Here is a 12,678-nt window from a genome sequence, read left to right as displayed (position 1 = left end):
AGAGTTCACTCGCCAGCGAGAGTTATGAATATTAAAGGCGATTTGATCAATCGTCACACCGGGCTGCTCATACATTTTGTTGGGCTTCCAAAAGAATTGACATGATTGTAACACGTGCAAAGCAATAACAGCAATGCCTCAAGACAAATACAAAAATATAAACAGTCAAACAAACAATGTAACAGTGGATACACTATTTCAGAACACAAGAAAGCCATCAATAACAACATCAATTGTCTCTGTCACTTAAAAACAAAACAAAACAAAAAAAAACAAAACAATAAGATACAACGTAATACAAACATTAAACAGTTACCCATCTAGTGAGAGAAAAAAACCCACAACAACACCCTATTTCTGTTTGCACTCGATTAAGGCGTATTACATTCAAATAGGAGATGGGTACTGTTAGAGGAGCGGGGTTGGACAGGCATGACACTGTTGTACAGCAGAAAATCGAGAATTTACGTCGCAACATTGTAGGCCTACGTCTGATAGATCCACGTGGAAACGACTCGAACCCAATCTTCAGCTTTAGGAACAGTATAGAGGGCGCCAGACGCGATTAAAAAATAAGTTATGACAACTGAATTATTTTGGTTGAAACCTTCCATTGGTGTTTTGATATTTCAGACAGCTATGATACACGCCACATAGAGATATTTCTTTTTTAAATTTTGAACTGTGTATCAATTATTTCTTGCAGCGCCTTGGGCATCTCGGTATAAAGTGTTAAAGCATTGCGAATACAACATATTTTTACTTCTAATACTCACAAGCCTCCTACTACTACCACAAATTCGAATGCTGTTATTGTTTTTATCGTTATTAGTTAGTTATCATCATTATCATAGCCATCATTATCATTATCATTATCATTATCCTTATTCATTACCTATATTGCTACTACTACTACAAACTGCTACCACTATCATTACTACTTCTGTGGGATTTATCATAGAAAATATTGATATCAAGTATCCTCAATGGGGCGATGAGTTAGTTCCGTCGGTAGCGCGTCTGCCTCAAGATCCACAGGACCCCGGTTCGATTCCCGTGTCACATTGAACAATAAATGGAGGTCGCGTGTGTAAGAGAGTCACAACTCATGCAACAACTAAAAGATCCTGCTTCATTTATCCATCGCAAAGAATAGGGTGTTTATCCCGTTGAATTGGTCCCGCCTCAATCCAACTGGACCCCATGGAAGACCTGCTATTTAGGCTGAATATGGGCTATCCGGCCATCTTCTGAGATGGAAAAATGAAACAATACTGTTCACCCGTTTTTTTGGGGACTAGTTCCGCGTATACTCGGCCATATTGTGTCTAAGGGGAAATGTATGATGTCGCAAAATCCGCCCGTCTTCCATGGGCTAACATGATAACATTCAAACATCAAATTGAAAGGCTTTACCAGCCACTTCACGGTATCTGGGCTTTTGGTCTCTACAAAATAGATTGAAATATTGATTCTGTGTTCTAAAATGACTGAAGTAGAATATCAAGATCCTTTTTAAGATTGATATGGGCTTTAGATAGAGATCGTAAAATGTGGTAGAAAGCAGTAGGAAAGCAGTAGAAAAGCGCTAAAGAGGAGATGACTTTGTAGGTTAAGAAATTCAATTTTGTGAGATCAGCAGACTCCCATACCTCGTTCGCATCTCCGGCCCGCGTATCCCACGGGGCATTCGCAGGTGTTGGGTCGTATACATCGTCCGTTGTTTAGGCACGGTGGACTGCATAGAGCTGTGCGTAAAATATGTGATGTAAAAAAAAATAACGCTTCTAGAGTTTATACAAAAGCAATGTAAACAAAATTATTAAACTACTTGGGAAAATTGACAAATTGACATTTGTATGTCACTGTCATATAAAAAACGGAATATCCACGTGGTTCATTTTTCTCATAAAAAGTTACGATTACGAATATTATGTTTCCCCAATGTAGCACATCATCGAATGCTCGCACTCTAAAATTGTCATGACAATTTATGCTCAAATAAAAGGGATAAATGACATAAGCACGATTTTTTTTCATTACTACGATATTATTATAATCACCAACAGGAAACTTCCAATTTCATCATCTTGTCTAAGCATTTTTCTTTTTGATTTTGATCTATATGTTCACTAGTATACTTTTACTATCATTCTGATACATCAAAAGCCTACAAGTTCATACGTCAGTCAATTAAAGGTATTGTTTACCATTTGGAGCAATGGTTTAAAAAGTGTTTGAGTTATTACATTTGAAACCCATGTAAAGGTCAGGTGTATCACACAATGTCGTACCATGTAAAAAATTTGCAATAAAGCCTTATGGAGATATCACTATTTTTCTCAATACACCATTACAGTAGGAGGTTTATTCTAGAAATAGTTTTAACATAACTATTGTTAACATTCTGTATATTTAACAATACTTTTAGTTCAACATGGATTACACTGATGAACATTTTTACATTGGTTGTCTCTATCCCTTACTCACACTTTAGAACTCTTTTTAAGCATTAAAGCTGGGTTTTTGGTTCATCTGCAAATGGCAATTAATGCCCTTCATGTGTGCTCAAGAACCTGGAAGGGCAAAGCTAATGAAGTGTACATAGTCTCGTTTCACAGAAATATGAAATGGAGTGCATCAATACGTCAATATTTGAAAAGGAAAGTGATTGGATTCCATAGTGTTCATGCTTAGAAGCAGCATTTCATTCTATGCGTTGCGTGAATCTCCCATCTTTAAAAGGTTTTCGGTGCACTTCGCAAACGGAAATCCATTAATTTACTCACGTCTGTAACACGCGTATCCATGGTAACCGTCCCTGCACACGCATCCGACGTTGGGGTCGCACTCCATGTTTCTCGGACAGGGAATTTTACACTTCGATTCTGCGTGGCAGGTAAACAAAAATAGTAACTTAATACAAAACGCAACAAAACATGGGGTTAACCCTTTCTGCGCCAAAGACTTTGACCAGTGTATATATAACGCCATGGAGTTTTCTCTACCAATTCTCTACTAATCAGTAACATTACATCGTGAGGCAAATCTTAAGAAAGCAACAGCGTCATGTTTTCACATTCTAAATGAGATTGGACTATCACTGAATCTATGGGGAACAACTAGAAAAGGGGAAGAGGCATCAAAAGAAAATATGCTATTAACAGGAAGGAGTCGGGAATTCATGGCACTCAGGAGTATAATCAGGAGATATCGGAAGGGGGAAAACCAGAGTGTGAAGTACTTAGAGAACTTAAGTTGTCAAACCACAGCGGTATCACTCAATATTTGCAACTTTCTGTAACATGAACGGAATTCGCTCCGATTATTGCAAACACACTTAAAGTGTACTGAGTATTTATCATACCGTAGGGGATTGATATTGCTGTACATACACTGAAACTGAGTACCATAGTTAAATTCTTTTATCATTGGCAAATGCCCTAGTTTGCATGTTGCCCAACAATCAATGTATAGGTGATATCCAAATGTGGCAATACCGTATATCTTTATACGAAGTTGAAGAGCGCACAAAACCTAAATAAAGATATCAACCAAACACACACAGATGAAAGAACAAACACGCATTTCAAATAAAAATGTTATATTCTCCTCATAATATGCGACTGACCTCGACACGTGATGCCGTCACCATAGTAACCGTCGGGACACTTTCCGCACGAGAACGATCCAAAGCCCTGCACCGTGCAGTTGACTCCAGGAAAACAGGGATTGTCCTTGCACACATTCTCCATGATGGAACAAGTAGAGCCTGGTGAAAGATGAACAAAGACGGTTTGGATACAAACCCAGACACACATAAAAGGGTATAAGATACAAAAGATGAACCCATCTTCTGAAGAAAAGATGACAGTCATCTATCCTCACACTTCCCTCCTTTGACATGACATGACAAGATAAAGTTATCAGAGGGGTGCTTCACAAAGCTGTTCTTAAAGTTACGAACGACTTAAGAACAACTGGAACATGTTCTAACGTGCCATACTTACCAGAATTTCAACAATTCAACACAGGAAGTGATCACCTGTCGTTCTTTAAGTCGTTCGTAACTTTAAGAAAACTTTATGAAACACTCCCCTGGACTATTTGTAACAGTTTTATGATTTTCCACGTACGTCGTCAGTGACTCATGATGACAAGGGCAATCTTGGTCTTGACCTCAACCACTGCATCATTTTCCCATTGAGATTATTCAATTCATCTAAATCAGTTGGCAATCCACTTTTAATCTTCAGAATGTTTTACGATGCAATCAAAGACGCTTGAATATATTGCCCGTTTACCGTCGAGTCAATGGTCAGTATGTGTTGAGGCTAATCTAATTAGATAGCCCATCTATCCTAAGGACCCGGGTTTGAGTTATCTGGCAGCAACGAATATAACATCCTTCAGTCATTGTCTTATCTTTCGGTTACTTCTTCTTCTTCTTCTTCTTCTTCTTCTTCTTCTTCTTCTTCGTCGTCGTCCTCCTCCTCCTCTCTCTCTTTCCTTTTTTATGTGCCTTTGAGCTTTCATTACCCTCTTGCCCTGTTCATTTCTCCTCTTCAAAACTTACAAAACGTCTCATTCGGTTCCCATTTCCTTTATCTTTCATCTAGAGAGTTTAAAACGGGGAAGGGGTGGGTACCACGAATTGAATCCCACGAAAGATCATACACACACGCACAAACACACTGGATTACACTCGCATTGTGCGCATGCACATTTCATATGCACATGGTCTGATCATCAAGCGCAGAAGGCGACAATATCAAAATCTATCCACAGTTTACTAAAAAAATTGGTAACACACCTGTGTAACCCTGTTCACAAAGGCAAATGAATCCATTCACGTTGTCGACACATCGCCCATGCATGCATGGGTTAGACACACAGCTGCCGGGTCCAGGTGACATATCAACGCTGCACAGCTCGCCCGTGAAAGGCGAGGGACAGGAACACAAGTACGGCGTAGGATTCGTCAGAACGTTCGATTGGGAAGCCGGCAAGCACTCGCCGCCATTTTGACATGGGCAGTCCAGCACGGTTACCTGACCAAACAACAAGGAGTCAGACATTCATTGTGCAACATTCACATAACAAGGGACCAAAGCGCCTTCATGGTAAACGTTCGAGGTCAGGTAAAATAGTTTAATACTTCAGAGAAATTTAAAGGTAAGGAATATAGAGAGAGTGCATTTCTTACGATCTTACACCTAGTAAAAGGGTGTCATGCAAACGTGAAAGGTATTGGGCACTACCTGTTTTTCCGAGGAATACCCTGTTATGTAATAATTTTGGTGAATGCTGTATTACACAAGCCTATACACGATGTGTCTTCTCCATGAAAACAACAGTATCGTAACTGCGACTTCGATACGGGATTGGCGACATGAGAGCAAATATTGCATACTATACTAAACCACGACAAAAACGAATGACGTTTGATTGTGAGTAGACTATTCCTCTGATCTGTATGTCGTTACCAGCATTATATCTACTTTTTCATTTGTATGGCAAATTACATAGATATGGCTCGCAAAGTTGTGTTGACTAAAGAAGTTACAAACTTTTTAGCTCCTCATACCAACGAAGTCGATATCCCAGTGTTCAAGGTATCGATGATCTAAACGTCCTTTTCAACTTTCAGAAGTTCTCAATTACAATGTACATAGCCAACAGCGGCAATTACGAAATATAGAACACGTGAAATGTCTCTCATGTAGAGTACATACCAGCATACTTGCATTTCATGCTTTCATATAAGAGTACTGTTCACTGTATGTAGGGAATAATATGAAAATCATCTTCATTACCACACGAAAGATCTAAAATTACTCTTGTATTTCTCATCGCCACAGTTCCTTAACATTCAGAGAGAATATCTAAATGAACCAATCAAACACACAAACATATTGTGACGTCATGCTGTTTGAGAGTCTTGTTAAGTCCAGAATACAAGCAGACAGCAAAACGACACATGCAGAGAAATCAGCTAGATTGCAAAGCTATCCGTCTCGCTGTGGTATACCTGTAATTCGAAAGCCACACTAGCGCCACACACGTCCGTCAGACGCACAGGGATGGTAAACTCGCCGGGAATGTCGGAATACCAGGACAGTCTTCCGAATGTTGAGATGTTGACCTGGAACGGTGCACCCGGAGCGTGGTCCTGCACCGTGAACTCGACAACCTCTGCTGCCGAACCGTCGGGGTCGATAGCGTCGAGCTGGTGGGTGAAGACTCGCCGCGTGAATGTTGTCAAGTGTGTGTCGACACCCAGCACAGGAGGCACGTTGTCTAAACACAGTAAAAAAAACCCCACAAACACGCAAATTCAGACAACGGGCAAAAACGAAATAAATTCCCGAACAAAGAGAGCAACATAAAAGGAGAAAGTTTCACATGGTCTAACATAAAAATCAAAACAAAAATCAAGCCTGGAAAATAGTTGAATTCAATAAATGTCTACTTGTCGCTCCCAAACCTTGAAGGTTAGGTTGCCGACTGTTTTCTTATTCATCAAACATTAAAATGCTGAATGGTGGGGATCTGTGCTCAATAAGATTAAAGTTAGTGTGTGAAAAATCAGTATTATGCACAGTGTGGTGATTTGTGTAGTGTATAGCGGAGTGTCACAAAGATCAGTGTTTACAGAGCTGCGGTACTTACCACCCTCCTGTATGGCTCTGAGTCCTGGGTCACTTACAGACACCACCTACGACTCCTGGAACGTTTCCACCAACGATGTCTGCGCTCTATCCTCAACATCCATTGGAGCGACTACATCACAAACCTGGATGTGCTTCAACAAGCAGGGATCACCAGTGTCGAGGCCATGCTGTTGAAAACGCAGTTGCGATGGGCAGGGCACGTCACGAGAATGGAGGATCACCGTCTACCCAAGATCACTCTCTATGGTGAACTCTCCACTGGGAACCGTAACAGAGGAGCACCAAAGAAGAGGTACAAAGACTCTCTGAAAAAGTCTCTATCTACCCGCAACATCGACTATCGGCAGTGGTCATCCCTTGCCGCTGACCGAGGGTCCTGACGACAAACAGTCCACCAATCAGTGTCCTCCTTTGAGAACAACCGTAGGGCTACTCTCGAAGAAAAGCGAAGAAGGAGGAAGAACCGTGTTGCCACAACACAAAACCCGGACTTGTCATTCCCTTGCAGCCGTTGTGGTCGATTGTGCCTGTCACGAATTGGCCTCTTCAGCCACCAGCGAGCTTGCTCCAGACGTGGACGTCAATGCCCCTAAATCTTCGTTTACGAAGCAAAGCCAAGAAGAAGTGGAGTGTAGTGTGGTACGGGCAAGTGTTACGAGTGTTGCAGTGAAGTGTGGAGTGTTACATTGTAGTTTTAGTGTAGTATGTACTTGAGTCAAATGCGGTGGGCGTGGTAAGTGTAATAGGAGGTGGAGTATATAAAACAAATATCAACTGTTCCGACGAGTGTGGTTAAAACTTTTTGCCCAGAAGTGATTTCTAAAAAGTGCTATGCCACGGGAGGAAGTCGAGGGGCATAGCACAGTCGAAAAATCAACGAGGGCAAACAGTCTAACCGTGGCACGAAAAGATGCAGTCAATATAACTTTTATATACCGCATCCCCTTTAACAGTTTGAAACAATTATGCTATTCTATAGAAGGCATTTATTTTGTACTAAGTTTGTCTACCGGTCAGACAAAATACATTATTAAAGTAAAATTTCACAATGTGCAATAGATACACTCGCGCATCTTTAATACTAGCTGACTGCCGGGCAGTTTAGCAAAAAATAGTGACTGCACCTTTGACCAATCAGAGGCTCAGAAACTCCTAGAATCTTTAAGTAAGTTATAGAAAGGGAAACGTCCGCTCTTCTCCATAAGACCTCAGAAGTAAACCTATCCCTGTACGAGGCTGTACAGACTGAAGTGGCAGAGTTTTCTGCGCGGACAGACCTTCCGATATTGACCACTCGTCCCGACTGACCAGTGGCCGGCACTGCTTGCACCGATCCCTGTCGTTGTGCTGACCAGCTGCAAAACACCGTCTGTCAATGATGCATGCGTTCTCCTGTGGGGAAAGTAAGCAGATTTGGAATTACTGACCAAGATTGCAGACACACAAACGTTCAAAGCAGGTACTATTGCGGCATGGTTGTCTACCATAGATCTCTACCCCGAAGATGGTAAAAATCAGCGAGGTGTACATGTTCGTGTGATTAATTCTCAGTAAGGTCTGGTAATTAGCCCAATACCCTCTTCTACTCTTCTACTGTATTCTAGTAGGCGTCGGTACAAAATATCCACTCAGTCATTATAACCGTGCGGTGCCCTCAAGATGTTATACTTGTTATTTATACATTATTCATTTGTTCATATCTGCCTTTGGACAGATGACAACTTATAAGGGGTATGTATACTTCAAATAGGCAACAAAACAACGATAATACACTAATATTCACTGAAGTCAATGGAAAAAAAAAATTGCATCAGTTGTTCCTTGTTGGATATTCTGGCTATGAATTCTCGGTCATTGCTGCGTTGACAGCGATTAACGCGGTCCGATTGTATCTTCTATGTGAAAGCTGTTTAAAGACTCCTACACCTTACACACTGAACAGAATTGAAGCCTGGGCCCTGTTTTATGAAGAGTTATGGTTGATTATACAGTTGATTTCTATGGTAAGTCTACGGCAGTCTGTGTGGAAAGGAAATTTATAATCGATTACATCTTTTGATAAAACGGGGCCCTGATGTGTCAAGTGCGCTTACCTTCACAATGCATGCACCGAGCCAGTTACACACGTGACAGGTGGAATCAAAGTGGATCAACGTCATGGTGTTACTCGGCGAGGAGCTGGCGTACATCACCTGCCCAGCAAGGAGAATGGAATGCGATATAATTAACTCTCTAAGAACCAAATGTCATTGGCATTGTATTAGAACAGGTTGTCTATTGTATCAAGAGAGTTAACGGAGAACAGCACATGAGCGTCATCATTGTGGAAAGGGGGACTATTGCATAAAGTAAACGGACACATCCACACCAGAATCAAAACCACAAATTCAATATTAAAGTTTGCACTGTGGAAGAGTTTACATGATGAACTACCATTTTAACCATGCGCCAGTGATAACCTACGAGAATGCATGATGAAAATTATCTTGAATTACAGCGTTGCGGGATATTATTTTTTATGTGAAATATCTGGAGTAGAGCGGGCCTATTCAAAGAAATGTATAGCAACCAGTTATACAGCAACATATGGACACTTAACTGTTTTAATGCCAATTACAATTTCGAAAGGCACGCTCCATGATACCAATAATAGTTCGGTGATGTGCGTCTACTATAAACTAGCCAGTCGACCCTCACTATTAAATCTCTGGACGGTTTTTACCTGAACCTCCCAACGCATTGTGCCGTCTTCATTTGCAGCGCCCTCTATTGTTGGTACATTGCACAGAACTGTCTTTCGGTTGACGCGTATTGCAATGGACTGGGCGTAGATTACAGAAGATACATCGTTGAGTCCGTCCTTCGGAGTGAAAGTCACAAAATATAACACTCTGGAGATCACTTCTTGAAATTTACGATGCGTCATTGTACTTCACGTATCATTCTATGTTCATTTGATAAAGACTTAATTACAGAATGCATCGCCAATCTACAACATACAAAGTACAGGGGGATGATAATGTAATAACAGCCCTGCTCTTATTGAGAAAAAAAAATCCCACCATCATTTTCGTCAACATTCATTTCTCCGTATTCTAGCTCCTTGCATTTCATTTTCTGTCATTGCCATAATTAGATGATGGTAGAATGGTGGTAATAATCATCTTCATTGTATGTTTTTCATAAGATTGCTTCAAACCTGGCCTCAATTATACTCGTCCCCTGCTCGTCCTGATTATACAATTTGGTGGAAAAAAAAACCCAAACAAACAGATAGTTCTCAAAAACACGGAACAGTTCAAGTTATATAAATAAAGACATCTCTAGTTATCATCGCTTTCCAAGAGCTCAGTCCATCTTTGGTTCCGTTGTAATCCGTTTTCTTGGGTTTCTTGTTCAATTAAAGACTGAAGCAGGCGTCAAAGGAATCTTCCGCTGACTCACTCTTCATTGCTCTTAAGATATCAAAATGGGGAGCAAACCGCACAAACAAGTACGTACCTTCACCAGCGAAAAGAGACACGTGACCGACTTGCCCTCGCGATATTCGCGTGCCGTGATTCGAACCGAGTCGCACCGCTGTGTTCCCCGGTCGCACAAACCGTTGTTCTCGAGACGTACGATTTGCGGAGCGGCTCCTGTGGGACAGAGAGGGACAGACACGTACAGAGTGAGACAAACACACACTAAAATGAGACGAGACAAGCACTGGTTCCCAACCGGTGAAAACCGTGTCATTTCTGTCACTGACCTCTTGGTGAGTCAGTATACAAATGATGCACAGGACAGAGTGGATCGGTGAGTTGGAGGCGCGAGTTTAACTTTGGAACTGTTTAAACCAATGAGCGCAACGAGTGGGTTTTAGACTGTTCCGACGTTTAACAAGAGCATCCAATTCTCATTGATCCACGAAATGGGTCTGTGCATCATTTGTGTTATAAAATGGCCCCATAAATTCATGAAATACAACCATTTTCCCCATAATGCATCCGGTACACCTACAACACTGTACAAGACTGAGCCATGCGTTCGGATTTTACCGGACATATGCCGGACGCATGGCCATGCAGTCGGATTTTACCGGACGCATGGCTCAGTGTGGATCAGTAAAAATCAATGCATGACAATTGACCAATCAGATTGCAGAGATTCTAAAGCCCACTTTATAATTACGTCTTACCTTGCGGCATCTGGGTTTGCAGGATTTCATGAATATGAAATTGATGCCTATCTATATGTGAATTCACAAGATTTTCAGGTACATCTCTTGAGAAGCATTTTTTCAATAGAAATGCCTATTGGTGGGGAAGATAATGTAGGAAAAAAGTGGTAGAGAATATGTTCACATCCGAAGGGGAATATGACATTGTGCATGACTACTGTAGGGTAGTGTATTTTGGGGCACTGATTTTAAAGGTTGCTGGAAACAAGGGAATTGACCATAGGGTCGGCCACCATCGTGAATTCCAACATGATCGTCATGACAAAATAAATCAGTGCCCCATGGTAGAGTAGTATGTTCACATCCGAAGGGGAATATGACATTGTGCATGACTACTGTAGGGTAGTGTATTTTGGGGCACTGATTTTAAAGGTTGCTGGAAACAAGGGAATTGACCATTGGGTCGGCCGCCATCGTGAATTCCAACATGATCGTCATGACAAAATAAATCAGTGCCCCAAAATACCCTTGGTATGTTCATACTCTTCGCCGGAAGTGAACATCTTTTTTTCACATCTGCCCCATTATATAGGACATCTCGAATGTAAAGAGGGGGGGGGGGGGGGGTTGTTGCTGGAAGTAGGGGAAACACGAAGAGAGAAGAAAATAAAAAGAGAAAACAAAGATAAGATCCTAAACAGCTTTGATGTGTTCTGTTTGGTGCACAATATGCGTATGTTCTTTATTATTGTCATTATCAATATCTCCTCGATAACTGCAAAGTATAATGACGACGCTCTCACCATTTGTCCATCTGCAGTCCGGCGCTTCGTAGCCATTCTCGCAAATACAGCCGACTTCGGTGCAGACGCCATGCCCGTTGCATTCGTTCGGGCAATTCAGCGCTCTCAGCACGCCCTGTGGAGGAAGCGCTTCTCCGAGCTCGTTTCCGGCATTGGCGTCGGGTCGCCATAGCGTCCTGTTCGACACGTAGGCCGCCTCGCACTGGTTTTCGATCAGGGGCAGCGTCTGTGAGGCCCAGGTAAGGTCCTCCGTGAGCTGAACGTCGCTGAGGCACATCTCCACTGCGTCGTCGATGTACATGTTCGTCCGCAACCCGCTCAGCCCGCACGCCGTAGCGAGGGTCGTGTTGCGTATCGTCTGCGCGCAAAATTCCCGCGCCTGCTGCCGGGAGATTCCACTCGGCGTTGGCCACATTCCCTGAAGAGGTCGCAGGTCCGAGATCCTGTGGTCTGGTAGGAACAAGTACCCGTTCTGCGCATTCGACGGTCTCGTCGGGCTAATCCAATCAGCGGGGATATCCAAATCAAACAAATTCAAAAAGTCGAGCAGTGACGTTGGGTCAAGCGAAGAGTCAGGTGATGAGAGCTGCTGTCGCTTGCTTCTTTCTCGGAGCGATGGATTTCCGTCTCCCGAAGCATCGAATAGGGTGTCTGCCGCTCTCTTCCGTCTCCCAAACGGCGGTGGTGACTCAACCAGGTTCGAGTACGACGATGTGAGATCCATGGAATGCACGAGTTCCCGCCTGTTCACGTCGTCGAACCGTCTGCACCGAGGCATACAGCTGGTACCTGGTTGACACCCAATACTCTGAATGGGATAAAGGTCGCCGCTAGAGGGAACTATGGGTGACAGACATGAGCAGGCGGGCAAGCGTAGCTGGTACGGCACGGGGAGCGGGACGGTGTTGAACATACCACCGTTACGTAACCTAATTGATGTCAACAGAAAGAATACCATTCAAAACATTTCATTCCCTGGTCGGAAGGGATATTACAAAGGATACATAGGGCTACATCTTTAAAACAACATCCTTCGATA

General features: G+C 42.4%; 1 protein-coding gene across 1 annotated transcript in view; it reads right to left on the bottom strand.

Annotated features, from left to right (window-relative positions):
* The window catches only part of LOC139721374 (von Willebrand factor D and EGF domain-containing protein-like), a 140,239-nt gene that overhangs the window by 31,300 nt on the left and 96,261 nt on the right, over positions 1-12,678 (bottom strand). The window contains exons 15-24 of the mRNA XM_071632688.1: positions 11,640-12,568; positions 10,176-10,312; positions 9,397-9,534; positions 8,768-8,866; positions 7,952-8,066; positions 6,032-6,300; positions 4,814-5,051; positions 3,632-3,772; positions 2,790-2,888; positions 1,653-1,748 (exon numbers count right to left, since the gene is read on the bottom strand). Coding sequence (XP_071488789.1) covers positions 1,653-1,748; positions 2,790-2,888; positions 3,632-3,772; positions 4,814-5,051; positions 6,032-6,300; positions 7,952-8,066; positions 8,768-8,866; positions 9,397-9,534; positions 10,176-10,312; positions 11,640-12,568 — 2,261 coding nt within the window. The remainder of the gene's footprint in view (positions 1-1,652; positions 1,749-2,789; positions 2,889-3,631; positions 3,773-4,813; positions 5,052-6,031; positions 6,301-7,951; positions 8,067-8,767; positions 8,867-9,396; positions 9,535-10,175; positions 10,313-11,639; positions 12,569-12,678) is intronic.

Source organism: Diadema antillarum, unplaced genomic scaffold, assembly GCF_040938485.1.
Source record: "Diadema antillarum isolate AM-2024a unplaced genomic scaffold, OU_Dant_1.0 scf00000142, whole genome shotgun sequence".
NCBI lineage: Eukaryota > Metazoa > Echinodermata > Echinoidea > Diadematoida > Diadematidae > Diadema > Diadema antillarum.
Note: the sequence above shows the minus strand (reverse complement) of the source record. Positions and strands in the feature narration are given on the sequence as shown.